The sequence below is a fragment of the Salmo salar genome, chromosome ssa13 (assembly GCF_905237065.1).
Source record: "Salmo salar chromosome ssa13, Ssal_v3.1, whole genome shotgun sequence".
Lineage (NCBI taxonomy): Eukaryota > Metazoa > Chordata > Actinopteri > Salmoniformes > Salmonidae > Salmo > Salmo salar.
The window spans coordinates 74416523-74444353 of NC_059454.1; the positions used below are offsets into that span (position 1 = coordinate 74416523).

The 27831-nt window shown below is 43.4% G+C and overlaps 1 protein-coding gene across 3 annotated transcripts; it reads right to left on the reverse strand.

Annotated features, from left to right (window-relative positions):
• Positions 1-234: 234 nt before the first annotated feature.
• On the reverse strand, positions 235-27348 carry LOC106567666 (E3 ubiquitin-protein ligase TRIM37). Of its 3 annotated transcripts, none has more exons than XR_006758623.1 (26): positions 26926-27348; positions 26037-26115; positions 23970-24071; positions 23582-23622; positions 22977-23093; positions 21930-22017; positions 21687-21809; positions 21308-21431; positions 21136-21203; positions 18538-18662; positions 18178-18228; positions 14590-14671; positions 14155-14231; positions 13886-14065; positions 12979-13093; positions 12529-12714; positions 8978-9114; positions 7277-7359; positions 5778-5966; positions 5326-5622; positions 4960-5115; positions 4634-4823; positions 3604-3710; positions 2979-3125; positions 542-2809; positions 235-505 (listed from the first exon to the last, which is right to left on the reverse strand). XR_006758623.1 is itself a non-coding variant. In XM_014137216.2 (25 exons), the coding sequence occupies exons 1-25, from the start codon at positions 26931-26933 to the stop codon at positions 2763-2765; spliced, it is 2919 nt and encodes a 972-aa protein (XP_013992691.1). In that variant the 5' UTR covers positions 26934-27348; the 3' UTR covers positions 235-2762. The 3 variants fall into 3 exon arrangements, 1 of the variants encoding a protein (XP_013992691.1); XR_006758624.1 differs by adding an exon at positions 3315-3403 and having other exon boundaries at positions 235-2809; XM_014137216.2 differs by having other exon boundaries at positions 235-2809.
• Positions 27349-27831: the final 483 nt, after the last annotated feature.

Genomic DNA, 27831 nt, shown 5'->3' on the forward strand with positions numbered 1-27831 from the left:
TTGAATTATTAAGTAGTGCAAACTCAAATTCGTCCCCAATTGCTTGAAAAACGCTGTTTCTAAAATCATGAAAAAATAATAATAATTTAAAAAAAAAGTTAAGAGTAACCCCTCATCTGCAATTGATCTCACATGCAGTTTCTGTTCAATAAAACAAAAACACAGGATTTTCGTTCTTCAGCCATTTGACAGGTATTTCCGTATTTAGGTTCCAAAAAGACAAATGTGTTCCAGTTCAAGAAACCAAACAATATTTTAATTTGTTCATGTCATATTATATAAGTACAAAAAATGAATTAAAAAAAGACAGACATTCAACATAAATTCCCACTGCATTCTGGGACAATACAAAATAAACACTCAGACACAACAAAGGAAAGCATGAACACTCAAAAACATCTAATCACCTTTCTAGTGCCTTTCCTCAGCCAGCCCTTTCCCACTCAGTAACACACACACCTCAAACCTGGGCAGTAAGAAATGTGCAGTGTACACACACACACACCTCAACCCTGGGCAGTAAGAGAAATGTGCAGTGTACACACACACACACACACACACACACACACACACACACACACACACACACCTCAAACCTGGGCAGTAACAAATGTGCAGTGTATACACACACAACACAGAAATCGATATAGACACAAGACCATATCAGGATGAGTCTCGAGCTGTATATACAAACACCCTTTCAAGGGCACAAGAGGTTTTACACATATTTTCCACACTGTCTGCCTGTTCAACCCTATTAAAGCCATGTGATTTTAGGCACACGATGGAACATTAGGAAGATGTGTAGCTGTGGGTTTAGCGTCAGGCATCCTATAGCTGACATAGGAAGATTAACAGCGTTAACCACTCAGCTCTCCACTCAGGCATTTAGAACATATTTCCTTATTAGTCAATGCACATTAGTATACTTTGAGACATCTTACACATCTCCCTTTCAAGGGATAAGGGATAGAAAATGTTTACAGAGTCGGTTGGGTCCCCACTTTTTTCAATGAACGGTCTGTCAGTGTTCATTGTTCTCCATGGTGCAAAAAGCAACTACAGCTTCTATTATGATGTCCATGGGGACGCTAGTGTGGTCTTTAGATTCATTTTAAGGGTTGAAAGCAATAAAATGGTCCACAGTCACAGAGCAAAGCTAAACTTTAAGGCAGAAATGGCACCCTCTGAATTCAAAAGGTAAATGGGTCCAATTACACGCTTTCAAGAAAAATATTCACATCATTGTTGGGGAGTTTTTGTACAAAACAAACACTTATTTACACACGTGTCAGTCAAATTAATTTAATAATATTAACTCAGTCAAATCAATCTAAACCCAAGAAGATGGAATGTAACATTTGAATCCATTTAAGACCATGTTTGAATAGGGAAAGGAATCCACTGAGTTGCATCTGCTTCATAGAAGTCAAAACCGGTGAATTTGTTTGGACCCATTTTTCAAAGTCAAGCAGAACAGCTGAACTGGGAGGAGTTGCTCACACAGCACAAGGAAAGAGTGAAGATGGAAATTACAGGGTGGACACAAATGCCATCAGGGAAGAAAACTCAAAACACCTACACATGTGCCTATGTTACAGAGCTCATCTTGACAAGAGCTGCAGAAAACACTTCTTCATGAAAGAAAGGACCCTGTATGTACGAATAATGTATGTCAGCTTTGATGTGCAATGAAGAGACAAGGTCAAAGAGCACTTGAAGCCCAGACCGTCAATCAAGAATTGTTAATAATCAATTCAGTCAGAATCCACTCAATACTGTGAGCAAGAGTCATGCCTATTTCCCTACTAAGAATTCACTCAATACTAAATCAAAATGTAGCAATCTTTTACACAGGCCAGAGGACGTACCATTGATCCACTCTTCAATGTCTGTCTACACAGCAGCAAAACTGGTTCTTGTTCTGAACAATTTACCGGGGGGGAAAGCAACTCCAATCTAACGGGAGAAGTTGATGAAATACAGTAGTTTACATTGACAAGATTTACACAGAGGGGACTTTGGGCAAATTTTCCTCATGTTTCAGCCCCGCCTTTCCTTCAGTTAACGTAAAGGGTTCCTAACACGTTTTAAGCGATGTTGATACAGGAATTAAGGTTGTAAATGTGTCCACTTCATTTCAAGGCATTTGTTTAGACTGTTAACCAGAATTGAATGTTCATCACAGCACTGTGTGATACCTGCCTGACTGTGCTCCTCCACACAAATACATCAATAGCACCTCATTGAATCAGAAAGGCAGAGAGCTTCTGATGTTCTCTTTCTGTTGTGAAGCAGGTGCCCCGTGCTTCTTTCTAAAAATTCACCTTAGCTCATAATGCCCAGACCAAAGCCCAATCTGAGTATGTAGACATTGCAAACGTTAACCATGACCTCATTAGTTAGATATTATAACTCCATATTTTCGTTCACACCAACAGCCTAAGAAATATATGTCTCTCGCAAATATATTGTTCATCGCCCCATACTCATATTTCATAAAATTTACATTTAAATGAAAAGATTAATGAATGTGACCAAATATATTGTGACACATTTTGCAGTTAGTCGTCATCATCAAGGTGCTTATTTAATGAGTTGTAGCATTCTCGTAGCATTTGGGGTTGTCAGTGACTAGAATGAGAGCATGCAAGTGTCTACACAAATGCTCATGTGCATTAAAGTTATATACACTACGATCCAGTTCCCACACAGCAATTGCCACTGTTTAGACCGGCTGTGGTGTCCAAATTGGAGGGGAATCACCTCTCTCCTGTGGTGAAGCTTAGGTCAGAGATCAACTGGTCCCCTGGGAGGAAAGAAGAACAGAAGCATTTAATCATAGCAATTATTTCCTTCCATGGAACTGGCAAGTTGATTTGAGGCTAAATGTGTGTGGACAATGTGCAGAAATGAAACCCCACACTAGGGTATGCATGTTTTTGTGTGAGAGGGTTACAGCAGGTAACAATATTGACCTGCGCAGGGCAGTGCCGGGGTGTCGTAGCGACAATCTCCAGCCTCCAGGGCCACCACCTCGTCCTCGTTCTCCGTGTCACAGTCGATCTCACTATCACTACTCATACCTGGCAGCAGTACCACCGTCCGCTTCTGGACAACATGACCTGACAGACAGAAAGAGGGACACACATGATAAGGGAAAACAGAATGACAGGGAGAGACAGGCAAACAGAAAAGGGAGAGAACAGCACATAGGTAAACAGAAGGGGGGGAAACAGCAGAAAGATGTAAAGGGAGAAAAAGGTCCAGAAACAGGGTGGGGAGACAGAAAGAACCTTATAGTGGAGTCTCACAGGTAAGGGAAACACCACCAGTGCCAAGTAGACACCCACTCGCTCTCCCTACAGACACGGACTCATCCCAGAGTTCATTAGGAGTAATGCTGCAAGAGAAACACATTTTAAAATACCCTTCTCAAAGAAGCTGGTAACTCTACCTGCAGTATGGTATTAGATTACAGTACATTCTATCCACTTAAGATGAAAAGTGGAGCTCAAGCCTTAGTGCCATCACAATCCACCGTAGAGGAGGGTGGAGCGAGAGGTGGAGTAAGAGAGGGGTGTTAGAGCAGTGAGGGCTCACCTTCGTTGGGGCATGAAGAGGGTTCCTCTGCCAGGGAGAGCAGTGACTGGTGGATCTCAGCCGGCTCGGAGTCCCAGTCCAGAGAGCTGTCCGTCAGCAGGCCGGCCCTGAGGGAGGGGAGAAGGAAGAGAGAGGAGGAGGGTGTCAGTTTACACAATTCCCTTCTCACAAAGCCTCCTGCACGACATCCCCTCAGATAATCCCTGTGGCCACCGCCAAGACCTGTTCACTCTGCTCCAAGAGTGGTCCATCAATTAATAAAAATGGCCATCCACACAAATGATGGACAGGAGGAAAGTAGATTTGTCACTCTTGTTTTAAGCACAAGTGAAATTGTATGATTTGAATAGACATTTTTCTTACGATTTGTATTCGTATCACCATTAGCTGTTAAAGAAGCAGCAGCTTTTCTTCCTGGGGTCCACACAAAACATACAGAACACTGATGGATAGGAACAGCAACAGTTCCACCACTCTAGTAGCTGGTTTATTCCAAAGCTAAACAGTTATTTTAGAGAAAGCTGGCTCTCAGGCCTTCGTGGTCCACTGGGAGGGTCAATTTCAATACCAAATAGGGTGCCACAGAAATACCACAGAGTCTACTTAGCTACAGCAGCACATACTTTTCACTTATCCGGCATTCTCTTAAAACCCAGCCAAGGCTGGCACAGTGAAGTAATAAAGAAACAGTAGCACAAAACAAATATGATGCCAAAAAAACCTCATTGTTAAATTGGAGGCTTTGGCAGGGGCTAAACACTTGATAAAGGAATAACCAAAGCGTTGGTTTAAAACGATCCATTAAAAGATTGTGGAGCAAACAGAAATGTTGCGTGAGGAAGTTTATCTTCTCAACTGTCAAGTACACTTTTCAATTATCAAGCTCCATTCTCCAAGCACCTGGACTGTATGAAAAAATATGACATTTTTAAGTAGGAAAAATAAACAATAGAATTTCAATCCAATCGCTTTGGATCTCCACAAATGCATAGGGGCTAGGGTTGGATTTGGGACAGGGTGTTAGTTTTACCCCATGGGCTTGGTCCTGGGTCGTGTCATGGTGGCGGTGGAGATGCCGCTGAGGACCTCCAGAGCGTACAGGTCGGACCCGTAGAGCTGCTCCTGGTCGTGTTTGGAGCTGCAGGGTTTGTTTTCGGAGCAGGATGACGAGCTGCCCAGATAGGGAGGGGAGCTGTGGGCGCTGCGTGGCTTCAGGGCTCCTACAGTATGACACCGCACAGGGAAACACTGGTTAGTCAGAAGTCATCAGCTGACAATCATTCATTTTGGAACATAGGTGGATCCAGGGTGGTCTAAACGCTGATAACCCCACCTCTACCTGGCTTTACTACTGACCCTCTGATACGTTGGAGGTGCCCCTGGGAAAGAGGCTTTGGTCGCTGGACGACTCTCCACCGCTCTGGCCTCTCAGCTCCTTCTCAACTACGTCTGCAGCCCTCCTTAGGCCCAGCCTGCTCCCATCCTGCTTGGGAGATGAGGCCTTCTTCCCTCCTGCCACACAAACCACAGCTAGATAAATATCTGACTGAGCAGCTGATAGCTCCCCATCTAGTCTACAAAGCGTTTGACAGTAGAACGTGATGTAAAATGCTATCCGATTCCACAGATTGTAGTCTGTGTGTATTATGTAGTGTGTGTGTATTATGTGTGTGTGTGTGTGTGTGTGTGCGTGTGTGTGTGTGTGGGTGTCACAACACTTACCAGAGCGACAGTGTCTGGAGACCCCGGGTCCTTTCCCCATCAGATCTAGCTCTATGGACTTCCTGCTGGGCCCTAGCTCTGAGTGGTAAGAGGGCCCCTGCTCCACCCCTGTGGCCCCGCTGGAGGGCCCTGCCTTGGTCTCTCCCCGTGCCTCCAGCTGACACTTGACATCCGACATCTTACTGCGCACCTCGGCCATCTGTGCCTTGAGCCGAATCAGGACCCCAGAGTCTGGGGCTCCCCGCCGCACTGTCTGAGGCCTGCGCTCACCCCGCTCCTTCCTGGAGTGGACTTGGACTGGAGCGAGAGAGAGAAAAGGGAAGAGTGAAAAAAGGAGATGAAGAGATTAATTGGCTATTAGCGCTTATCCTAATGTTTGCCAGAGAGAGAGTGACTGTGCCCTAGCTTGGCTACCCAGTACAGAGTAGGAGGCTGTGAAAGACAGACCCTACCTTGGCTGTGCAGCAGGGAGGCAGGGGGTCTGGGTTGAAGGCCCCACAGGGACTCCACACTGCTGCGCTCCTTCAGATCCAGTAGCTGGATGAGGATGACAGGGTCGATTTCTAGCAAACTGTTGTTGCTGCCAGTGGAGGAGAGACCTCCACCACGCCTCAGACACCTGGCCCCGGGGTTAGAGCTTCCTGGGAGAGGGGTAGAGTGAGAAAAGGTATGTTCAGAGGTACAATGGTGAGGAAACCGTTGCAAAAGGGAAGGGGAGACCAAATGTGAGCTACACTGGATATGCTTCTATCTATCGACTGTTGGAGGAGCAGCAAGGGGAGTCAACTGACACTTTGAATGAGTTTGGAACAGGGCATATTGAATACTTGTGCAAAAGGAAATCTTTACCTAGGTTTAACACAGAGCGGAGCTCAATGGGGCGGCAGCGTCGCCAAGTGGTTAGAGTGTTGGACTAGTAACCGAAAGGTTGCAAGTTCAAATCGCCGAGCTGACAAGGTACAAATCTGTCGTTCTGCACCTGAACAAGGCAGTTAACCCACTGTTCCTAGTCCGTCATTGAAAATAAGAATTTGTTCTTAACTGACTTGCCTAGTTAAATAAAAGGTCAAATAAAAAATGGCTACTAAACAGCCCATGCTGCATCTCCATTTTACGTTCCAGACAAGATAACTCCTGCACCAAGATTCAGTTCAACTCCCCAGCCATTTCACTGCAGTACTGAATGAGTCAGCCTGAGCACAGCTACGAGAGCAGCATAAAAATCATTAAGGGCTACATACAATGAGCATTTCAAAAGGCGAGAGATTAGATTGGAAAAAAACACTACTCCGTCTGAGGCAGTGAGAGTAATGGATGCGGGGACGATAATCCACTTTGCAGCCAATGTTTAATGAATACATTTGAATTTGAATAGCCTCCCTGGCTAACCCACTATTAGACATTGGGGCATGTAACAATGGATATTTTCCTTTCAGAGGAGAGAGTCCGATATGAAGTAAAAGGGACTACCAACATGTCCAGGTTTAAGGGTGGCCCGCACTGAGTTGCTAAAGTTTAAATCAATTAGCAAAGTACCCAAGAGTAACAGGACAAGACTTAGATCTGCCAAAGAAAGGTGCATCTTAAACACTACGTAAATTAAAGTAAACTGACACATGGATTACATTCCTTCACTTCATGCATGTAAATTTAAGCATTGTTATGCAGCCTTTCACACTCCCCTTTGGCTTAACACACAGTTTAAACATCCCACATCAGCACCCATGACATCCTCTTTAAGCCCCATTACACACACGAGAGATCCGATGATATAGATCAAAAAGAGGAGTGAAAAAAGGCGACGGAAAGCGAGATACAGACAGAAAGTGTGAGAGGGAGAACGAGGCTGAGAGAGAACGGGATGGAGAGAAAACAGGGGAGGGAGATGGAAAAACAGATGAGGGAGTAGAGAGAGAAAGAAAAATGGAGACAAAGGGGAGGAAGAGGTTACCTGCTGCTCCTGCCACGTCAACAGGCAGTTCTCCCTCCTCCATCTCCAGGTTCCTACTGAACTCCACATCATTCTCCCCAGACCTGAGAACCACAGACCATCAACTTCAGGACTGGGAACAACATTGCTACAATGTCACGGTCAAACAAACACTAACACTTTAGCTGACAGCCAACACTAAAGCTGACTGAATGCCGAAACCATGCCAAGATCAGGAAAACAAGTCTACCTATCATTCCAAATAGCCTCGCTGGCATTTCAATTTGGTCAACTGAGTTTATCAATTGGTTTTATTGTCCGATTTATTGTTACAAGACAGCGAGATGTGACCATTTGGGGGACATGGAAATGTCGTTCCCTCCATGGACCTCTTTGGGTATAGAAACTGTGCATGTTCAAATCAACCCCACTTAAGGAAAATTGAGTTCCTTGGCCAATACTAAAGGCTGGGAGACGGCATTATGAGACAACTAATAAATCAGCATCCGCAAGACCTTGGCTGGACCAGCAACTCTTCAATGAGAAAGTGTGTGCATGTCCAGGACTCCCTAAATCACCGAGCAGTGTTCCCTTACCAAAAAGCTTTTTAGGGTGATTAGACAGAAAGTGCTCCGTTGTAACAGACCAGCTAGTAGCTCTACTGATGAAATGGATGGACACTGCAATGTTCTCTCTGGAATGGTACAGCTTAATGATAAGTCGTGCTATTCTTTTAGCAGGGGCCAAACGGCCCCATGGGGATGTGCGTGCCCATTTGAGAGTGTGCAAGTAAGTGACTGACTTGTGTGCCTGTACATTGTGTGTTCGTATACATCAGTTTGTAAGCCTGCCCTGTACGCATGCCTTTAGGTATGCCCCGGGAGAGAATGGGAAACACAGCAGCCCTTGCCATTGTATCAGCCCATAGCACAACATGAGTCAGAGATATCCAGCAGAGCCTTTCTCACTCGCCGCCACTCAGCGTATTTATAGACGTGGGAACGACAGAGCAACGCATCCCAGAGCATCTTGGAGGAGAAAAAGCCCTACCAGCATTACAGCTTTTGCGAGCGCGAGAGAGAAGTGCCTTGTGGGAGGAGAGGGGGATGGCACTTGACTGTAGTTTCCCCCCACAGGGCCTGAGAGGATCCTTGTTAAAAGCAAACATGGAGCACTAACATGGATTTAAGTGTTTCAGGAAAGGCATGGAGATTGGACAATGTGTGTTCTCTATGTAATGTGTGCATGCATGCGCGTACAGGTCTGTATGAAGACATGGGAAGCCCTTCTGTGAGAGTGTTTTTGCATACGGTACGTGTGATAATGTCTATGTAAGTGTGCGCTTGTGTGTGGAAGGAGCTGGTGAGCCTAATGTTGGTGTTTTACACTCAGCCAGCCAGGCAGTATGAGGAGCAATGATGACTCATGGACGGCTCATCTGGAGAGCTCACAATGAGGGGGTGGATGGGGGAGAGAGAACATGCGAGGCTGATGATCCAGCGCTGCACTCCACTCTCAGCCTCTCTGGTCGCAGGGGTTTGAAAACACGTCGATGAGGTACGCATACACTAGCCAAATAAAACACTTTCTAAGTAGCACAACCCGGATGGTGGGGAAGGGCAGAGGGAGTCTAACTTAATTGTGCTGATAGGATGTGGAAAATATCATTTCCTTTCTGCATCCGTCCCCCATAAAACGAGCAAGTTTCGGTGGGTCACTCACATGGTCTCCTCGTCGATGTCGTTCTCCTCGGTGTTGCTGGTTGCCGTGGAGCTGCCAGAGGTGCTGCTGCCATCCAGAGGGTTCACCTCCTCATCCCCCGTCAGACAGTCCACCTCCAAATCCCCGTCAGACAGCTCCTGACCACACCACAACGATGGCGCAACATTTACATAAGAGCCTCTAGTGCTGCTCTGTCAGGTTTTATCATCCGATACACCAATGCTCAATAGTCCATGCTCAAGGTCCCCGTCAGACTGCTCATGATCACACTTCAACATTAATGCAACATTAGCACAACGTTCAGACAACACGCAGCTTGGAGCTCAGCTCCCCTCTACTGTGTCCCATCTCCATCTTAAGACAACTTATAATACTGCACACTGAGGTCAGCGCTTAGGTAAGACTAGAGACATTAAGTGGAAGAAAAGGTGAATGATTTATAAGTGTTTTTATTTTAGTCCAGTAATATATAGACTAATGATGCGGCGTTTTTTAAAATAACATACATTTTCATCTGAAACAAATATTAACCAAAATTAAACATTTTGTGAAGTTCTGTGAAGGGAGTAGTACACAGCGTTGTACGAGATCTTCAATTTCTTGGCAATTTCTCGCATGGAATAGCCTTAATTTCTCAGAACGAGAATAACTGACGAGTTTCAGAAGAAAGTCTTTGTTTTTAGACATTTTGAGCCTGTAATCAAACCCACAAATGCTGATGCTCCAGATACTCAACTAGTCTAAAGGCCAGATTTATTGCATCTTTAATCATAACAGTTTTCAGCTGTGCTAACATAATTGCAAAAGGGTTTTGATCAATTAGCCTTTTAAAATGATAATCTTTAATTAGCGAACACAACGTGCCATTGGAACACAAAAGTGATGGTTGCTGATAATGGGCCTCTGTACGCCTATGTAGGTATTCCATAAAATATCTGCCGTTTCCAGCTACAATAGTAAATTTACAACATTAACAATGTCTACACTGTATTTCTGATCAATTTGATGTTATTTTAAAAATGAAAAATAAAAAATAGAAAAAAAAAAAGTGCTTTTCGTTCAAAAACAAGGACATTTCTAAGTGTCCCCAAACTTTTGAACGGTAGTGTAGGGCGCTGGGCCACCATGAGCCAGAACAGCTTCAATGTGCCTTGGCATAGATTCTATAAGGATCTGGAACTCTATTGGAGAGATACGACGCCATTCCACAATAAATTAATTTGGTGTTTTGTTGATGGTCATAGAAAACGCCGTCTCAGGCGCCTCGCCAGACTCCCATTGGGGCTGGACATGATGGCCAAAATATATCCCGGTATTTTATGTTTTTAATAATGAAAGTGTTAAATATGCTTTATAAGTAGTGCGTAACCCAAGGGTGGCAACACATACAGTTAAAGTCGGAAGTTTACATACACCTTAGCCAAATACATTTAAACTCAGTTTCACAATTCCTGACATTTAATCCTAGTAAAGATTCCCTGTCTTAGGTCAGTTAGGATCACCACTTTTTATTTTAAGAATGTGAAATGTCTGAATAATAGTAGAGAATTATTTATTTCAGCTTTTATTTCTTTCATCACATTCCCAGTGGGTCAGAAGTTTACATACACTCAATTAGACCTTGGTAGCATTGCCTTTCAATTGTTTAACTTGGGTCAAACGTTTCAGGTAGCCTTCAAGCTTCCCACAATAAGTTGGGTGAATTTTGGCACATTCCTCCTGACAGAGCTGGTGTAACAGTCAGGTTTCTAGGCCTCTTTGCTCACACACGATTTTTCAGTTCTGCCCACAAATTTTCTATGGGATTGAGGTCAGGGCTTTGTGATGGCCACTCCAATACCTTGACTTTGCTGTCCTTTAGCCATTTTGCCACAACTTTGGAAGTATGCTTGGGGTCATTGTCCATTTGGAAGACCCATTTGCGACCAAGCTTTAACTTCCTGACTGATGTCTTGAGATGTTGCTTCAATATATCCACATCATTTTCCTTCTTCATGAGGCCATCTATTTTGCTTAGCTCACCAGTCCCGCCTGCAGCAATGCACCCCCACAACATGATGCTGCCACCCCCGTGCTTTATGGTTGGGATGGTGTTCTTCGGCTTGCAAGACTCCCCCTTTTTCCTCCAAACATATTGATGGTCATTATGGCCAAACAGTTCTATTTTTGTTTCATCAGACCAGAGGACATTTCTCCAAAAAGTACGATCTTTGTCCCCATGTGCAGTTGCAAACCGTAGTCTGGCTTTTTTATGGCGGTTTTGGAGCAGTGGCTTCTTCCTTGCTGAGCGGCCTTTCAGGTTATGTCCATATAGGACTCGTTTTACTGTGGATATAGATACTTTTGTACCTGTTTCCTCCAGCATCTTCACAAGGTCCTTTGCTGTTGTTCTGGGATTGATTTGCACTTTTCGCACCAAAGTACGTTCATCTCTAGGACACAGAACATGTCTCCTTCCTGAGCGGTATGACGGCTGCGTGGTCCCATGGTGTTTATACTTGCGTACTATTGTTTGTACATATGAACGTGGTACCGTCAGGCGTTTGGAAATTGCTCCCAAGGATGAACCAGATTTGTGGAAGTCTATAATTTTTTTCTGAGGTCTTAGTTGATTTCTTTTGATTTTCCAATGATGTCAAGCAAAGTTTGAAGGTAGGCCTTGAAATACATCCACAGGTACACCTCCAATTGACTCAAATGATGTCAATTAGCCTATCAAAAGCTTGTCAAGCCATGACATCATTTTCTGGAATTTACCAAACTGTTTAAAGGCACAGTCAACTTAATGTATGTTAACTTCTGACCCATTGGAATTGTGATACGGTGAATTATAAGTGAAATAATATGTCTGTAAACAATTATTATATTCTAAGTGATTTCAATGGGTCTCTCTCTATTCTGATTATTTTATGATGTTCAATTAAACTTCAGCCCCAAAATTTTGTCAACATTTATCAATTTCTGCATTTACTGCACTAATTTGACAATTTCCACACTGCCACGTAGGGTTGCTCAATATGGGCAAACAACCTAGGCCTACTTTTTTACAAAATGTTGCAATTGCGATTTGACTTGCGATTTAGAGCAAAACACTTGGACTCACTGTTGGAATTATGGAAACAGAATGTTTATTCTAATTCTATACTACTGGGCACTTTGAATACAATGTTGTTTGACATGACAATGAATGAAAATGCCAGAAAGGAGTTGTGACAGGGTAGGAACCAAAGTGTTGACAAGTGTTTCCAAGGTGACCCTATTATCTCTTAGCTACTTCATTTAGATAACATATTTATGCTTTGCGCATTCCTCTTTTTTTAGAAGATACTGTTTCAAACAATATTTAAGTCTACAGCCTGATAATACCAGTGATGGTGTATAGCAAATTACATTTGCTCTGGCTTAGTGCATTTATTAGCTAGCTAGCATTAAATCAGTATAATCATATGGTAGTGTGTGCACCATCTTGAACCAAAAACATGAACCAATACAGTGATCCTCTGTGGTCTTCATTAATATGATTATAAAGTGCCAATGTCTGAGTTACTCACATTGGAGTCATCATGTTGAGTCTTCTCTTCCTCCTCCTCTTTGGTCTCAGTGGTCTGGCAGCTGTCCTCAGCCACGGGGCCTTTCCCTGAGTGGGAGTCTCTCTCCGAGGTCGAGGGGCCCAGACGCCGGTTAGGAGGGGACGAGCTGCGAGACTGCTGCCTACAGATCAGCTCAATGGCCAGCCTCTGAAAACGGGTGGACATAATATGCAATGACAAGAAAAACATTTAAGCTAAGATTAATTTGTGATCTAAGCCAGGGTTTCCCAAACTCTGTCCTGGGGTTCCCCCTGGGTGCACGTTTTGTTTTTTGGACCTAGCACTGCAAAGCGGATTCAAATAATCAAAGATGGATGAGTTTGTTATTTGAATCAGTTGTGTAGTGATGGGGAAAAAATCCAAAAAGTGCACCCAGGAACGAGTTTGGTAAACACTAATCTAAGCCCCCACCTCTTTGAGATTGTTGATCTGCTGGATGTAGCTGGACTGGGCTGACTCCAGCTGGCTGATGTACCAGTATTGGTCTCTGCACTTCTGGAAGAAGGTGGGCGAACGCACCTGGTACCTGTTGAGGATAGAGACGGAGTCAACTCAGCAGTCAAACAAGACATCATTGAACCCGGAATCAGAGCTGATAAAGACATGGCATTTAACAAGAGAAATCAAGTCAAGAACTATGTGGGAGGCTGGGCTGAAGCAGAAACTTGGAAATTAACTACAATGACCATAATCCATTGCGTCTGTTCTTTCCAGCACGGACAGAGATGGATACACTTTCACGCCTGCTACGTTAGGTTAGATACACGGACTGCGTGAGAGGAATGTACACAATGACGAGAGAGAGGGATAAGGCACACATTCAACGACAGTTTGTGAATCTGTGTCTTTTCTACCTTGAAGAACTAGTAAAATGATTGTCAGACAGCTCTGCAGCATGTTTAGGCAGGCTAGCCTAGCTAAATATGATGAGTAAAGACAATATGGGGAGCACAGATAACGTTGTCTGATTGACTGCTGCCTGAGAAGAGATGACGACTAAGGAATGAAAAATAGTCATCAAATAAACGTAATATACACAACTGAAATATTTTATTTCATAGTATTTTCCTATTTTCTATTGATGTCTATCCAATGTGGAATTGACAGAGAATGGAATATTTTCAATGTTTTGGCAATTGAATGTTCACAATTTTTGGCTTTGGCATTTCCATTAAAAAGCTCTCAAATAATTTTAATGTCATTATTTTATAATACTTTTAACTCGAAATGGAAAATATTTATAAAAAAGTTTAAAATAATAAAAAAAAAAAATAGTCAAACCGACCTCAAAAAGCACTAGTCGCTCAGCAATACTCACCTGAGGACTAGAGTGTCAGTCTGCATGTTGAGGTAGCCCTCACTGGCCAGCAGGTCCAGTCTGAAGAAGCGGTTGTATCCCCAGCACTCCCCCACCTCAAAGTCTGATGCAAACTCCCTGATGATGTTCTTAGTGGGGTCGCTGGAGGCCTGGTGGACCATCTCCACGCGGTACTCGTACCAACACACACAAACACACACGTTAAAGGTGATTTAACTAAAAGTGAAAACTTGATTGAAAGAGATGACAATAATTTGACAAAAACATACTTCGACGTTTCAGGGAGTCCTGCAGACAGTTCCAAGAAAACTGACAGGTAATTGCCCCGCACCACACCGTTGCCATCCTGAAGGAGAAACGCACATAATGATGAACATGACCAGTTTTTCACAGATCGTCAATACTGAAAACTTAGTTGTGACAGAGGTGACATATCAAATCTAGTAGTTAGAGTAAGATAGGATGAACATAAGAGCTAATTGTCTAGTGTCAATTACTACAAGAGAACAAGGTGTCTGTCTACTCCAATGGAGGCTACAGAGGGGAGGATGACTCATAATAAAGGCTGGAACGGAGCGAATGGAATGGCATCAAACAAATGGAAACGTGTTTGATGTATTTGATACCATTCATTCCGCTCCAGCCGTTACCACGAGCCTGTCCTCCCCAATTAAGGTGCCACCAACCGCCTGTGGTCTACTCACTGGGTAAACCTTGAGTCTCCAGCAAAGGCCAGATATCTGGAGTGGTGGGCTGTAGACTGGATCTGCCCTTTGTCTCAGGGTGCTGCAAGACCAACGGAATACACCGACAGAATAATAAGTCAGATAGGATGAACCCATTCATTAAACAAGCCAATTTCTACTGCGTCTTGGTAAGTGTCACAACGAGAGAGAAATTGCTCATCATCATGGGCCGACATGTCCTTGGTTGCTTTAACGGAGCAAATCCCCCAACCGACTGATGCGAATACATGATCAGTCACACGCTAATTAGCAGCTAGAGCATAAACACTTAATCAGAGGCTTGGACCTGGCAACCCAAGCAACCTTAAATGGGTGACTTAGTATTCTTTTCCAAGACACGGAAGGTAAAATATATTTTGTTTGTTGTTCAAAAAGACTTGATTTCTATTCAAATCAAACTTTGTCACATGCGCCGAATACAACAAGTGTAGACCTTAACGTGAAATGCTTACTTACAAGCCCTTAACAGTGCAGTGCAAGAAGAAAATATTTAACAAATAAACTAAAGTATAAAAAGTAACACAATAACGAGGCTATATACAGGGGGTACCGGTACCAAGTCAGTGTGTGGGGGTACAGGTTAGAGGTAATTTGCACATGTAGGTAGGAGTGAAGTGACTATGCATAGATAATAAACAGTGAGTAGCAGCAGTGTACAAAACAAAATGGAGGAGAGGGGGTGGGCAATATAACAGTCCAGTGGCCATTTGATTAATTGTTCAGGAGTCTTATGGCTTGGGGGTAGAAGCTGTTAAGGAGCCTTTTGGTCCTAGACTTGGAGCTCCGGTACCGCTTGCAGTGCGGTAGCGGAGAAAACAGTCTATGACTGGGGTGACTGGAGTATGACAATTTTATGGGCTTTCCTCTGACACCGCCTATTATATAGGTCCTGGATTCCAGGAAGCTTGGCCACAGTACTGGGCCGTACGCACTACCCTCTGTAGCGCCTTACAGTCAGATGCAGAGCAAGTGCAATACCAGGTGGTGATGCAACCGGGCAGAATGCTTGCGATGGTGCAGCTGTAGTAACTTTGAGGATCTGGGGACCCATGCCAAATCTTTTCAGTCTCCTGAGGGGAAAAAGGTTTTGTCGTGCCCTCTTCAAGACTGTCTTGGTGTGTTTGGACCATGATAGATCGTTGGTTACGTGGGCACCAAGGAACTTGAAACTCTCGACCTGCTCCACTACAGCCCCGTTGATGTTAATGGGGGCCTGTTCGGCACACCTTTTCCTGTAGTCCACGATCAGCTCCTTTGTCTTGCTCACATGGAGGGAAAGGTTTTAGTCCTGCCACCACACTGCCAGTTCTCTGACCTCCTCCCTATAGGCTGTCTCATCGTTGATCAGGCCTACCACTGTTGTGTCGTCAGCAAACTTGATGGTGTTGAAGTCGTGTTTGGCCACGCAGTCGTGGATGAACAGGGAGTACAGGAGGGAACTAAGTACACACCCCTGAGGGGCCCCAGTGTTGAGGATCAGCGTGGCAGACATGTTTCCTACCCTTACCACCTGGCGGCGGGCCATCAGGAAGTCCAGGATCCAGTTGCAGAGGGAGGTGTTTAGTCCCAGGGTCCTTAGCTTAGTGATGAGCTTTGTGGGCACTATGGTGTTGAACGCTGAGCTGTAGTCAATGAACAGCATTCACACATAGGTGTTCCTTTTCTCCAGGTGGGAAAGGGCAGTGTGGAGTGCGATGGAGATTGCATCATCTGTGGTTCTGTTGAGGCGGTATGCAAATTGGAGTGGGTCTAGGGTATCCGGGAGGATGCTGTTGATGTGAGCCATGAACAGCATTTCAAAGCACTTCATGGTTACCGACGTGAGTGCTACAGGGTGGTAATCATTTAGGCAGGTTAACTTCGCTTCCTTGGGCACAGGGACTATGGTGGTCTGCTTGAAACATGTATGCATTACAGACTGGATCAGGGAGAGGTTGAAAATGTCAGTGAAGACACTTGTCAGTTGGTACGCACACGCTTTGAGTACACATCCTGGTAATCCATCTGGCCCCGGGTCTTGCTCACATCAGCTACCGAGAGTGTTATCACAGTCATCCAGAACAGCTGGTGCTCTCGTGCATGCTTCAGTGTTGCTTGCCTCGAAGCGAGCATAAAAAGGCATTTAGCTCGTCTGCTAGACTCGCGTCACTGGGCAGCTCACGGCTGGGTTTCCCTTTGTAGTCCATAATAGTTTTCAAACCCTGCCACATCCAACGAGCGTCAGAGCTGGTGTAGTAGGATTTAATCTTAATCCTGTATTGACGCTTTGCCTGTTTGATTGTTCGTCTGAGGGCATAGGGGGATTTCTTATAGGCATCCGGATTAGTGTCCCGCTCCTTGAAGGCGGCAGCTCTAGCCTTTAGCTTTATGCGGATGTTGCCTGTAACCCATGGCTTCTGGTTGGGATATACGGTCACTGTGGGGACGACATCGCGATGCACTTATTGATGAAGCCGGTGACTGAGGTGGTATATTGCTCAATGGCATTGGATGAATCCCGGAACATATTCCAGTCTGTGCTAGCAAAACAGTCCTGTAGCGTAGCATCCACGTCATCTGACCACTTCCATATTGAGTGAGTCACTGGTACTTCCCGCTTTAGTTTTTGCACATGCTGGTAAAAATTGTCAAATTGATTTAAGTTTGCCTGCATTAAAGTCCCTGGCCACTAGGAGCACCGCTTCTGGGTGAGCATTTTCTTGTTTGCTTATGGCCTGAGAGTTGGTCGAGTGTGCTCTTTGTGCCAGCGTCGGTCTGTGGTGGTAAATAGACGGCTACAAATAATATAGATGAGAACTTTCTTGGTATATAGTGTGGTCTACAGCTTATCATAAGGTACTCTACCTCAGGCGAGCAATACCTCGAGACTTCTTTAAAATTAGACATTGCACACCAGCTGTTACTGGCAAAAAGACCCCGCCCCCCTTGTCTTACCAGACGTAGCTTCTCTGTTCTGCCGGGGGCATTGAAAATCCCTCCAGCTCTATATTATTCGTGTTGTCGTTCAGCCACGACTCGTTGAAACATAAGATATTACAGTTCTTAATATCCCGTTGGTAGGAAAATCGTAAGCCATCAATTTTATTTTCCAATGACTGCATGTTAGCAAGTAGAATTGATGGCAGTGGGAGTTTACCCGCTCGCCTACAGATTCTCAAAAAGGCAACCAATCTGGGTCCTATTTTCCTCTGTCTTTTCTTCACACAAATGACAGGGATTTGGGCCTGCTCCCGGGAGAGCAGTGTATCTTTCTCGTTAAAGGAAAAAGTTTCTTCCAGTTTGTGGTGAGTAATCCCAGTTCTGATGTCAGATGCTATTTATTTTCAGTCATAAGAGACAGTAGCAGCAGCAACATTATGTACAAAATAAGTAAAAAAATAAGTTAAACAAGGCAACAAAAAAATAATACATTTGCACAACTGGTTACGGGCATGTAAAACGTCAGCCATCCTCTTCGGCTTCATTTTAACATCTTAGCATACACAAGCTGAATATCAGAACATTTTCAAGACTAGATGAGGAAGAGCGATGACTATTTTTTTTTACCTGAAGTTTTCCAGAACGAAAGTGCTTGAGTCATAGGCAGGAACCAGCTCACTGTATGTGTGTGTGGGGGGAGATGTTTCGTAATTACAGCTCAATTTCATCAAATATCCATTAAAAGCATAAAAATATCTTGCTGCATTATGAATCATCCAAATGGAAATCTATATCTGAAAATACAAAATTAAACTGAACATCCTTTCTCTGACGACAATTTGAAAACACAGCTACAACAAAGTCTAAAAAGAGGGTGTAGGGCATTTTTGTATTCTCAAGTTCTCTAGTCGCATCATCTGTGGTTAAGTTCAGTACCTAGGGAGTGCAGGTAGAATGCGTTTAGTACAGTAGGATTTAGTATGTTACCTGGTGAAGTCTGGGGGGACTGGGGTGGTAACAAACGACTGCATGGGCTTGCGGTGAACCTGCTGGAACATGAGCAGGATCTCTGGGCTCTTGGAGATCAACTCGCTCTTACTGCAGGAGCGCAGCTGAAGGACAGAACAACACACACAATTCTAGAGCGCCGCAGAGCAACACCTGACCCCCCCCCCACACACCCTTAACGCTTAAAGTCATCTCATTTCACTGGCGGCATGACATATCAAGGTAGAGTTCCACAGGCCATGGAAATTCCAAGGTTGGAATGTATAAGAAAACATCTAGGTGAAGGATGGAAAACAGCTTGATCTTTTTCTTCAATTGACTATGTATGAATAACGCATTACGAACCTAAGAAACATCCTGAAAGATTCACATGGCTGAATTTGGTTGCGTGAATTTGGTCGCAAGCCCCCCATTCTCTCAGGGGGCTTGCGACCTTCATTGAATTTAGGCTCAGTTTTGAAATATAGGAATCTCTGGACTGAAAAAGTCAGGATTATCAAGCCCTTGTCAATCAATGACTCATCTAACACCATAAAAGCTTAGTTTCTCACATGAGTTTCAAATCAGGGCGAACAACCTGGTATCTTGAAGTTTCACATGAGTTCTCTCAGAAAACTAACAGTAAATCTCAATAGTCTGAAAAATGTAATGGAGTTTAAGCTTTTGGGGGTTTTTATACTACTGAAGCTGGCTGGTAAATGCAGCCAGGAGATGGCGAGGTCTCAAAAACGCCTAGCTTTTGCGTCAATATCTAACAGGAAAAGCTAAATTAATTATTCTTACATGTACTAAAATTATACTGAACAAAAATAAACAACTTCAAAAACTTTACTGAGTAACATTTCATAGGGAAATCAGTCAATCGAAATAAATTCATTAGGCGCTGATCTATGGATTTCACATGACTGGGAATAGAGATATGCATCTGTTGGTCACCGATACCTTAAAAAAAGGTAGGGGCGTGGATTAGAAAACCAGTCAGTATCTGGTGTGACCACCATTTGCCTCATGCAGCGCAACACATCTCCTTCACATAGAGTTGATCAGGCTGTTGATTGTGGCCTGTGGAATGTTGTCCCACTCTCCAATGGCTGTGCAAAGTTTCTGGATATTGACGGGAACTGGAACACGCTGTCAATCCAGAGCATCCCAAACATGCTCAATGTGTGACATGTCTGGTGAGTATGCAGGCCATGGAAGAACTGGGACATTTTCAGCTTCCAGGAATTGTGTACAGAGCCTTGCGACATGGGGCCGTGCATGATCATGCTGAAACATGATGGCGGCGGATGAGAGGCACAACAATGGGCCTCAGGATCTTGCCACGGTATCTCTGTGCATTCAAATTGCCACCAATAAAATGTAATTGTGTTCGTTGTTCGTAGCTTATGCCTGCCCATACCATAACCCTACCACCACCAAGGGGCACTCTGTTCACAACGTTGACATCAGCTAACCGCTTGCCCACACAACGCCATACCCTTAGTCTGTGGTTGTGAGGCCGGTTGGAAGTACTGCCAAATTCTCTAAAATGACGTAAGCGGCTTATGGTAGAGAAATTAACATTCAATTATCAGGCAACATCTCTAGTGGACATTCCTGCAGTCAGCATGTCAATTGCACACACTCCTTAAAACTTGACAGCTGTGACATTGTCTTGTGTGACAAAACTGCACATTTTAGAGTGGCCTTTTATTGTCCCCAGGACAATGTGCGCCTGTGTAATGACCATGCTGTTTAATCAACTTCTTGATATGCCACACTTGTCAGGTGGATGGAAATCCATGGCACAGGAGAAACGCTCACTAACAAGGATGTAAACAAACTTGTGCACAAAATGTGAGAGAAATAAGCTTTTGTGAGTATAGAACATTTCTGGGATCTTTTATTTCAGCTCATGAAACATGGAACCAACACTTTACATGTTATGTTTATTTTTGTTCATTGTAGAAAACATTGGATTGGTGTAAACACAGGTTTTCCTCCATCATATCTTTTGCCCCAGTCCCAGCACTATTCCTTTTAAATCCAAGTCTCTAAGATTTACTTTATAATTTAAACCTAAGCATAGCGCTCGAGAACAAGTAATTTAGAAGACCCTCTTAGAGCGAATTATAGGAGCACCCCCCCTTCTTTCATTAACACTAAAATTCAATATTTTCATACAACTTAAACTAAATAAAAACGACAAATCAGGTCTGAAAACTAACAAAATAAACCTAATAGAAATAAAAATGAATCTAAAAACACCAAACTATAATAACCTTGGTGCAGATGCAGAGTAAGAGGATATGAAACGAGAGAAAGCCTCTAGACCATTGGTGGCTCAGTGCCTTTTCTCCCCCAGCTTCCTGCTACCCTGAGTGCTGTGCGGTGCCAGACTGCCACTGGAAACACTTCACACTCTCCTCCTAAACACCTGCCTCCACAAACCACAGGACCACACACCCTCAAGCAGGTACACCATGTCCAATCCACTTGTAGTGCCACCTATGCTGTTATTATTACCTTTTGGTTTACTGGTGTTAAATGTATTAAATGGTACGCTGTATAGTGGTATGGTACAAGTTCACACACCTGATGTTCCACCTCTTGTAGGAGAGACTCCAGTAGCTCCGTCTCCTGGGTGAGGGAGGTCTTCTGACCTGTTGTGAGAGGACATTTTCATGTAAAAATAATATTTCAGTGACATAGAAGGGCATTACAGTGACTAGAGTGAACCCGGAATGGTGTCACCAAATGAGCGTACCCATGAGGGTGAGGAGTTTGTTCTTGAGCTGGTTGTCCAGACGGGCGATCATCATCTCTACTGCATTACGGATCTCTCGCACTCGCTCGTCCTTGGCCCCTCGCACTGCTTCCACATTCCTCTCCTGAGAGAACCAGAAAACCATGTTGAATGAAGGCAGAGATTGGTACAACGGTAACTTCATCTATCATCATAGATGGATAGTGTGTAGAGGATAATTAGCTACAGAGGATAATTAGCTGTAGTGTCCTTGTGCCACCTAGCGGTTAAATTCAGCACTGTGCATTAGTGATACTTCTTTCTCATGTGCACTTCTAACCAAGCTAAAAAAAAAACGATCCCATGATATGTCATAATATACAGACACAGTGCCCCTCACCACTTCCTGCACCAGGCTGATAAGTTCCATGAGGCGTCGGCGGAGCTTGGCCACCTCCTCGTTCACCTTGGTCACGTGCTGCTCGTAGATCTCAGCCAGAGGCTTGAAGGTGTGGCCTCCATGCTTGGGAAAGGGGTAAATGGGGTGATCATAAAAATGGAGGGACGGACTGACAGAGCACTTGTTGTCTTATCCCAAACTGATGTGGGCTTGATTGAGAATACTCCTCTGTGGGTCACTTACCATGCCTCCCCACAGAGCACACTGGTGGCAGATGCACTTCTTACAGGTCCAGCAGAACACACTGAGCTTCTCATGGTGGTTCTCACACCTGTAGACGAACCACACAACTGATAAGACTGACACCCTCTGGAATCTCTTTCCAACACATTTTCTATAATTACCCATGTTTCGATCCACAGTTTCTTTGCAAGTAAAGTCAAACCATATAAAAATGAATAATCATGAAAGCTGTGATGGAAACAGGAAGTGTCTGTAAAATGTTATAAATGCAGACATAACTTGTGAGAAATGGAGATGGAAACTACTTTATGTACAAATATTGATATAATAACCATCATATCAAAGTAAACTTGGGAGTCACGTGATGATATGGTGTGGTCCTCCCACTACGACTCGGAAAACCATGCAGTTTATTAGGCTACAGATTAAATAAGTTATGAACTTCACAGGGTGGTGAAAGTGCACGGTGATGAGCTTGACGCTCCTATCCATTAAATATCGAGGGTTTTATTCTGGTGACATGATGATCGATGCTTGACTGCCGTCTGACAGTTGAAAATGTGATGGAAACTTTGATCTTTAGGTTTTTATTCAAATCATGAAAACGTAAGTGAAAAAGTAAATTTTATATATGTGCACCATGTCATCATGCACTGACTTCTATCCCCAACAAGGGTGGGAAAATGCGCATATTTTCTTTAAGCATATTTTTCCTTATTCGCATGAAAATCTAATGCAATTGGGTGGAAAACAAGCTACTGTCAGCAAAACAACTCCCAAACAACCAGCCATTTATAAACTCAGCCCACATTAGAATGTGCTGGGCATTTCAAATTTCCTAGCTGAAAGGACATCATTTTAGGTTGCTTTTGCCTCATACTGCAGGTACGAGCTACATTTTGTTTAATGGGGGTTCAGGTTGTTTTAGAGGTCTTCAGAAAGGGGTAGAAAGGGCAGAGAGACAGAAGGATAAAAAAAGCAGTGGTAATGATGATGAATGAGGCAGCGGGTCACAGGGGAGCGATGGAGAGGGATGCTGGGGCTCACTTGTCCTTGTCGTTCTCCTCGTGTTTGGAGAGGTTGCAGAGCTGCAGGGTGTCCAGCTGCTGGGTAACTTCCTCAACCCAACGGCAGTTCACCAGCTCCCGCAGCTGCAGTGGTGCCCTGGACACACACACACACACACACACACACACACGATCAGGCTTGACATATAATGCCTGCTAAATGGTGGCTACAGCCTAGGTCAGGGATGTCAAACTCATTCCATGGAGGGCCAAGTGTCTGCAGGTTTTTGGTTTTTCCTTTCAATGAAGACCTAGACAACCAGGTGAGGGGAGTTCTTTACTAATTAGTGACGTTACTTCATTAATCAAGTACAAGGGAGGAGCGAAAACCTGCAAACAGTCTGCCCTCCTGGGAATGAGTTTGACAAGTGGCCTAGGTCTATCCAAAAACATCTAATCAAACAATATAGCCAAAGGAAGTTACATACAGATCTCCAAGTTTAGTATACCTTCAAGAACTTTTCAAGCAAGACTTCTTTAAAAACGTGTTTCTTTTACCAGCATGAATTGATACTGGCACTAGAATTTTTCCGGGGTCGCAACCCCTACTTTGAATACTAGTACAGTAGTAGGAGGAGGGCTTACCGACAGTGTGGGCATTGGGCTCTCTGCTCGGTCAACCAGCGCTGTCAATAGGAGAGGTTACATTACAGCATTGCAGATGAGGTTGTATAGATTTCTACAAGATTCCTAACACCCATGACCACATTCATTTACTATATTTCTAGCCTGACAGTTCAATGTAAACACTAATGAGTATGTTTCTATACTGTGGAATTTTGGATTTCTCTGGTAAACAAGAAGTTTCATAAAGTTTCTGCTTAATTCACCAATGCTGTGAGTTAAGCATGATAGTCCGAACAGAGACTTTTTAAATGTGCACTGTTGTAGATTTCTCCCTCACAAGCCAGCTGTGCAGAGTTACGCTAATGAGCTGGCCTCATTGCCCGTGGCGACATGTCATGAGACTCACCCTTATGCAGCTGAAACAGCAGAGTTTGGAGCAGTGGGGGCAGAGCCGAGCGTCCCGCAGCTTCTCCATACAGATGAAACAACGAAACACCTCCGCAATACTCTACGTGCAGATAGAAGGCTTTTAAATGATCAAAGCAAGACTGGAACCATTAGAAATTGACAGGAATCAGTAGGCTCTTGAAATGTGGTGTACGATACATTCAATTAATACAGGCCTAACTGGAAATGTGATATAGGGTATATATTTTGTAAATTGACTTTCTAAATATACAGAAAATATCAATCTATCAAACAGTGATTAAAAACTACCAGCACAATGAACACAGGGGGGGCTTAGTCATGGACAAGCAAGCAGGAATCAATTCTTATTTGGTACAGTTGAGGCACAAACCAATGTAAATGACTGTCTGGTGGGGTGAGCTATATCACAATCTAATGCAATCGGCATAAGGCCAACGATGGCTGAGAGGAAAAGCTCCAGTCTAGTGATACATCCTGAGCTCAGGAGTGCTTCCATCCATCCGCCTGTCAGCTGAGGACATTTTATAGTTAGAGCAGTGTGTCTAGCTGTTCACACAAGCAAGTCAGAGATGGGTCTTTATCTAAAGCTACAGTGGGGTAACCAGTGACATACATAATGACAAAGTGAAAACAAGTTTTTTGAAATGTTTACAAATGTATTAAAAATAAAAAACAAATACCTTATTCACATACAGTACCAGTCAAAAGTTTGGACACACCTTCTCATTCCAGGGTTTTATATTGTAGAATTATAGTGAAGACATCAAAACTATGAAATACCACATATGGAATCATGTAGTAACCAAAAAAAGTTAAACAAATCCAAATTTATTTGAGATTCTTCAAAGCAACCACCCTTTGTCTTGATGACAGCTTTGCACACTCTTGGCATTCTCTCAACCAGCTAAAATAGTTATATTTGATAAAAGACCAAGTCCATATTATGGCAAGAACAACTCAAATAAGCAAAGAGAAACGACAGTCCATCATTACTTTAAGACATGAAGGTCAATCAAAGTGCAGTCGCAAAAACCATCAAGCGCTATGATGAAACTGGCTCTCATGAGGACCGCCACAGGAAAGGAAGACCCAGAGTAACCTCTGCTGCAGAGGACAAGTTCATTAGAGTTACCAGCCCAAATAAATGCTTCACAGAGTTCAACTAACAGACACATCTCAACATCAACTGTTCAGGAGACTGCATGAAACCAGGCCTTCATGGTAGAATTACTGCAAATTAATCACTACTAAAAGGACACCAATACGAAGAAGAGACTTGCTTGGGCCAAGACACACAAGCAATGGACATCAGACCTGTGGAAATCTGTCCTTTGGTCTGATGAGTCCAAATTTGAGATTTTTGGTTCCAACCGCTGTCTTTGTGAGACGCAGAGAAGGTTAACGGATGATCTCCACATGTGTGGTTCCCACAGTGAAACATGGAGGTGTGATGATGTGGGGTGTTTTGCTGGTGACACAGTCAGTGATTTATTTAGAATTCCAGGCACACTTAACCAGCATGGCAACCACAGCATTCTGCAGCAATACACCATCCCATCTGGTTTGCGCTTAGTAGGAGTATCATTTGCTTTTCAACAGGACAATGACCCAACACACCTCCAGGCTGTGTAAGGACTATTTGACCAAGAAGGAGAGTGATGGAGTGCTGCATCAGATGAGCTGGCCTCCACAATCACCTGACCTCAACACAATTGAGATGGTTTGGGATGAGTTTGACCGCAGAGTGAAGGAAAGCAGCCAACTCCTTCAAGACTGTTGGAAAAGCATCCCTCATGAAGCTGGTTGAGGGAATGCTAAGAGTGCACAAAGCTGTCATCAAGGCAAAGGGTGGCTACTTTGAAGAATCTAAACTCTATTTTGATTTGTTTGACACTTATTTGTTACTATGATTCCATGTGTTATTTCAGTGTTGATGTCTTCACTATTATTCTACACTGTAGAAAATAGTGCAAATAAAGAAAAACCCTTGAATGAGTATGTGTCCAAACTGTTGACAGGTACTGATGTGCAAAATGGACCACACCTCAACACTTTGTTCATCCATCTCAGCCAGTTCAGTTTTCTTCAAGTGGAGGAAATTGGGTGAAATCTCAATGCAATACCTATTGTCATTGTGAGAAAGAAAACAGGGGTGTAATCATTAGTCCAAACAGTTGCACTTCGCAACAAAAACGAGTTTCTATTTGCCAAATTCCGGTTGGCTCCATCCCCGTTTCGTTCTGATTGTTTATGTTTAAGAAATGGTTTGCAACATAATCAACGTAATGAATACGTCGCAGGGTTGCAAAACATTCCCTTTTGCAACGAAAACTAACCCAGCAAACAGGGCGGGAATTAAATTAATCTGTCCAATACAAATATTAGTTTTCGATGTTTCCCCAACTGTTTGGAGTGTAATCGTTACGCCGATTCTGTTGCAAAACATTTTGCATAAACGAAAACGCCAAATCGAAATGCAAACATTCAGGTAGGTCCCTCCCCGTTTCGATTGGTTCTTAAACGGTAGACTTTCTGTAATGAACACACCCCAGTTGTGTCAAACTAATGCAGATAAAGGTCAAGTCATTTCCAGCGCATGAATGAACGAGTTCATGATTACGGTCTTTCAAACGAATATTGGTGTTCAATAACATCAAGCTGAAAAAAAGAGAATGGCTCTGTGACTGGTTAACTAACGTTAAGCAGGTGGTGACTTTGCTAATTAATACTGGTTTCCAAAACTGTTGATTATATCCATCTATACACACACCATTCAAATAATTGTAGTTTGACATGGGGTTGAACAACAAAGCTAGCTAACTAGTAAACATTAAAAAAGATAACAATGCACAACTTCATTGGCTATGAGGGCTGATGGCAAATTCTAAGTCATAGCTAGCGAGTTAGCTAACTGACTATGCTAGTTATCTTACCTTCTCATATGCTTGCTAGATAGCTAACTGGCTTAGCTATTTCTTCTTTCTTCAAAAAGGCATTGATAACCGCGCTGAAGATACACGCCGAAGTTCCACTATTATTTTGGATGGGCGGGATTGGTTAACTAGCATGCTAGTTAGCGTCAGCTAGCCTGATTCCTAACATCCACTGGCTAATAAACGAATTAGCATCGAGCTTACTTGACCTAGCTAGCAGCTAAATTGCCTCAGCTGTAAATATCGAATTCATACAGTAAATGCAGGCTTCATTCAATGATACATTTGAACGCAAGACTAGACATCGTTTTTGCAATCCGTGACTACATTCATTTTTCTTCCATGATGCAGGCTATATCATCTGCTGCAGCTACATATCACCATTGGAGACCGTTCCCCTGTTTATCGCGAGCTCTTCGGATATTGCTTAAACCAATGTAAAAGCGGTGGAAGGTGGGACGTTTGTAAATTATCCAATGGGCAATGGCCCATATAGCTGAGAAGGTAAGGCAACACACCCATTTTCTTATCGTATATTCCGCACACCACTGACTTTGAAAAACTATTTGAGGTTCCAAAAAAAAAAAAAGATCTGTGACAATGGTAACTTCCAGTGATGTAATTACATATGTTATAATAATATCTCCATAAGAAATTGGGGAGACAAACAGTAACACAAAATGTGAAATTGAAAACCTAGCTAGCTAACGTTACATCCTTTTATTATTCTCCCCATGCATTGCAAGTGCAGAATCAAAGTTACTTATCAACTATGCCATGCTTCAAACTGTACTGAAATGTGGACTTTCCACTGAAAATGCCTTATTCTGAAGCATCATTTGGACCCGAGAGAGAATTGACCCACATACTAAGTACAGAACGCCCGGAGAGAGTTGCCTTCTGTGG

Bases quoted from the DNA above. Each gene is read 5' to 3' on its own strand.
- LOC106567666 (XM_014137216.2), bottom strand. The intron at 23,623-23,969 runs GTGAGTCTCATG...TCCTATTGACAG, and splicing joins GCTGTTTCAGCTGCATAAGG to CGCTGGTTGACCGAGCAGAG. The intron at 13,094-13,885 runs GTGAGTATTGCT...TATCCTCAACAG, and splicing joins ACTGACACTCTAGTCCTCAG to GTACCAGGTGCGTTCGCCCA.